General features: G+C 44.9%; 1 protein-coding gene across 1 annotated transcript; it reads right to left on the reverse strand.

The window, feature by feature from the left end:
• Positions 1-93: 93 nt before the first annotated feature.
• On the reverse strand, positions 94-2660 carry lmod3 (leiomodin 3 (fetal)). Its single transcript, XM_035158845.2, has 3 exons — positions 2169-2660; positions 433-2046; positions 94-273 (listed from the first exon to the last, which is right to left on the reverse strand). Exons 1-3 carry the CDS (start codon positions 2454-2456, stop codon positions 226-228), a joined length of 1950 nt encoding a protein of 649 aa, XP_035014736.1. The 5' UTR covers positions 2457-2660; the 3' UTR covers positions 94-225.
• Between the last annotated feature and the right edge of the window lie 1122 nt (positions 2661-3782).

Consider the following 3782-nt stretch of genomic DNA (forward strand, 5'->3'; position numbering starts at 1 on the left):
CAATTTAAACAAACCTACTCACTTGATTATAATATGAATTAATTATAGTAAGTAATAATTGTTGCAACATTTAGTGAAGAAACAACACAACAGTGGAACAAAAATCAGTCATTTATTCTTGTGTGTCTTGATTAACATAATTCATCTGAGTGTGTATGGTGTAACTTCTACTAAAACTATTTTAAATAAACAATATGGTGAAGACGTACAGTTAAAGTCATAACCTCAGAGGAGACTTGTTTCACTTGATTCCAGGGCTTTGGGGAGCGGCACCTGTAACAAAGGAACAAGATAAAGTCAGTGTGTGTATTATCATATCATTAATACTGGAACACTGACAGCAGTGAAGCAGTTAACATCTGACATATTTACACTGATGTGAATGATAAATTCTCTCCTCTGATCTCAGAGTACGGACTTTCAGACACTCACAGCTTTGAGAAAGGCCACGTTGCTCTTTTTGATCGCGCCCAGGAGCTGATCGCGTGGTGTGACGTCAACTTTGGGTGGCAGCCGTCTGCGAGGGATAGGCTTCAAGGTCTTAATCACATTAGTCAGGTTGGGTCTTTCATCTGTCACCTCTTCGCTGTCCGCCTCCTTCACCCTGGGAGTCTTCCTCAGTAGGAAACCAGGGTTCACTTCTCTCCTGTTATCCCTCGGGTCCTGGTCCAGAAAAGGGTCGCGTTTCTTGGGCGTCCTCTTCAGCTGCACGTCCCTTAAAGGGTTTGCTGGTTCAGCGCTGGGTTGTTCGGGAATGCCTTTATGATTGAGCTGCTTCTGGGGTTCTGGCTCTGGCTCAGGGCGTGTTTGAGGCCAAGCGCTGATATCTGCCGAGGGTGGGACGAGCCCGTGCTCCTGCAAGAGTTCTATGGGCGGTATGTACCCGAGCATCTGAAGTAAACCAGGAGGCAGGTTCAGACTGTTCTCATACATCTGCATCAGCTCCCTCTTCTCCTTCAGCTGCAGCTGCTTCTGCTCCTCCTTCCTCTGCTGCCTCTGACGGTCCAGGTTCCTGGTCAAGAGGTTGGTCACCACCATCCTGGGCCCCGGCTGCTCAAAGTGATAGCCCATCTTCAGGAGGGTGTTGTTGGCCTTGAGCAGACGGGAGATCTCCATCTCGGAGTGGTGACCCAGCATGTGCCTCTGGTTGTGAAATCGCAGCTCCGTGAGAGTCTCGTTGAATTGGAGGCAGCGGATGATGGCTACGATTCCCTTCCCCGTGACGAAGTTGGACTCGATATTCAGAGTCGTGATGCTGCGATTCTCTCGTAACATGTTGGCCAGATTGTAAGCTATGTTTTCATCGACACCAGTGTTGGCTATACTGAAAGTTTTTACATGTTTGTTCTTCTTCAAGCCGTTGACGTATTCCAAGAGCATGTCTTTGGGAATGTTTTCTATATTGTTGAGGTTTACCTCGTTGATTGAGGGGTTGTTGTTGCGGATCTTGTCAAGCGTCGACTCCAAGTTCGTCTCATTTCCTGAAGGTCTTGATGTCATTTTTATGTTATTCAGAGACAGCTTCGGGATATTTAATTTGTTAATTTTTCTCTCTTCTTTCGGCGGGAGCTTATCACTGGTTTCATTTATCTGCGGCGCCTCTGGAGCATCTTTGGGAAGCAAAGAGTCTGTCGTTTTTATTTCCTCTTTCTCTTCGAGGGGTGATGTGCTGGGTTCTGGGGCTAAGCTCTCCATCTTGTCCGTTGCATCTGGAGAAGGCTGATCACCATCTGAATTGTTTTCCTTTACTGTTTCCACAATGTTATCTTGAGGATCCACATGTTTGTCTGTATTTTCATGTTCTTCATTATTCACCGGTGGCTGCACCTCCCTCTCCTCCTTCACCTCCTCCTCTTCGTCCTTCTCGTCGGTCTCATCAACTACTTCAACAATTTCCTCGATTATCTCCTCAATGATTTCCTCTCCGTTTTCAGAACCTTCAGCTTCTTCTTCAATGACTTCCTCTATCACTTCATACTCTTCATAGTTCACCGTGTCTGTGTTTTCTTCTTTTTCTTTGCTTTCAGCTTCTTCCCTCAAAGTTTTCTGATGAAAACAATAAATCAGAACAACTAGATTGGAACCATTTCAATAGATAGATAGAACGATAGATAGAACAATAGATAGATAGATAGATAGATAGAGATAGATATACATTGGCCTCTTACCTCACTGGGCAGCAGAGTAGCGGGGACTCTTTCCTCATCGAGCATGCGTTTGGACTCTTTCTCCCAGTACAGGTAATCAACCAGGGATCTGTGGTCGAACGTCCCAGTCGGAGGCTTTTCTGTCTGGTCCTTCTGCCTCTGTCCGACCGGCACTCTCTCGTCTGGGGCAATAATAACATCCATCTCACTCTGAAGCTCCTGAAGCTCCTCGGGCGAAAGCATAGCGAGGAGTTCATCCTCGTCGATGTCTTCCTCGTTGAGTTCATCGGGCTCCCTGCCGTTGGACATGTTTGCGCTCTGTAGTTTGTTGTCTTATTTGTGTGCTTCTCCTGATATCAAAAGGAAGGATAGCTTCTGTCGGATCGATGACTCAGGGCAGAGCAAAGTGGGAAGGCTCTGGCTTTGACTCCGGCTAGAAAGGGTTTGCTGCCCGCCTCATGCAGAGTCTAAAATTAAACCCTGTGAACTGCATGGAAGATATTTAAGTTGCAAGCAGGGGAAACACATGCTAACATTCTTCTTTCAGTCCCTTTGGGATGACAGTTGCTTCAGGCAGAGGAAAGTGCAGGATTGACAGCAGCAGGTGGAGCATTTTCATGGGCCTGGCGGGAGGGGGAGTCGTCAGTGCACACAGAGCTTTCTAGAAGACAGGGGACTCTGATGTGCTGCACGGCAACAAACACATGAGCTAGAGGATAGTTTTTCTTAAAGGAAATGGATTATCTCAGCTGGAGAGAATAAGATGCTGCTTCCGTCTGACTTCAGACAGCTCAAAAGTAAATTTGATACAGTGTGAGAGCTTTTTTTTATAAATGACACCCTGGAAGTTTTATTTATACAAGAAATAATAGAAATTTAAAGGAAAGGTTTTTACTGTTTTTATGTTTCATACCTGATTAGCTTAGCTTATAGCATAAAGACTGGAAACAACCCAAACCGAACTCTGTCCAGTGATAACAAATCTTCTAAGTTCACTAACTACGCCGAGGAAGTTATGTTCTCATTTGCGTTTTGTGTGTTTTTTAGTTTGGAGGATTATAAAAGCACAGGGCAGATTAGCATGAAACTTGGTGGAAGGTTGATGTACGGGGAAAAGAAAGAACCCATTACATTTTGGTGTGGATCCAGATCAGGGGGCGGATGCAGAATTTTGAATAATTCATTGATCTTAATGAAAAATAAAACCCAGGCATGTTTAGGGGACTGATGGAAAACAGCGGGATCTGGTGAAAATGTGGTTTCATAAGGGGACTGTTGAGCCTCGGAGGATGTCTCTCGCTGTTCTTGTTTACTTGTTAAATCTAATTTGTGTCCCAAAAAATTATTCAGCTGGCGTTTAATTTCCTGATGGAGCAAATTGGGCAACACTCCAATAACTTGCAGTTCCCTGTTTGCTAAGTTAAACTAACCAACTAGCTGTCACCAGATAGACTTCTATTGATCTTCTCATCCAACTCGATCAATCAGGCTTCATTTGCTAGAAAGCCCCAGATCAATTTCCCAAACCTTCCAGCTATTTCTTTAAAGGTTTACTCACTCACTTAATAACAGAACCTGAGCTGCTTGTTTACTCCCCCCCTCACGAGCCCCTGAAAGAAAGTGACAGCAGCCGTC

Source organism: Hippoglossus stenolepis, chromosome 6 (assembly GCF_022539355.2).
Source record: "Hippoglossus stenolepis isolate QCI-W04-F060 chromosome 6, HSTE1.2, whole genome shotgun sequence".
Lineage (NCBI taxonomy): Eukaryota > Metazoa > Chordata > Actinopteri > Pleuronectiformes > Pleuronectidae > Hippoglossus > Hippoglossus stenolepis.

What these genes read in the sequence shown, in the direction of transcription:
- lmod3 (XM_035158845.2), bottom strand. Translation starts at nt 2,456, where the DNA reads ATGTCCAACGGCAGGGAGCCCGATGAACTCAACGAGGAAGACATCGAC. An exon ending in CTACTCTGCTGCCCAGTGAG is followed by an intron (nt 2,047 to 2,168) that starts GTAAGAGGCCAA and finishes TGTTTTCATCAG; the next exon opens with AAAACTTTGAGGGAAGAAGC. An exon ending in ACGTGGCCTTTCTCAAAGCT is followed by an intron (nt 274 to 432) that starts GTGAGTGTCTGA and finishes CCTTTGTTACAG; the next exon opens with GTGCCGCTCCCCAAAGCCCT.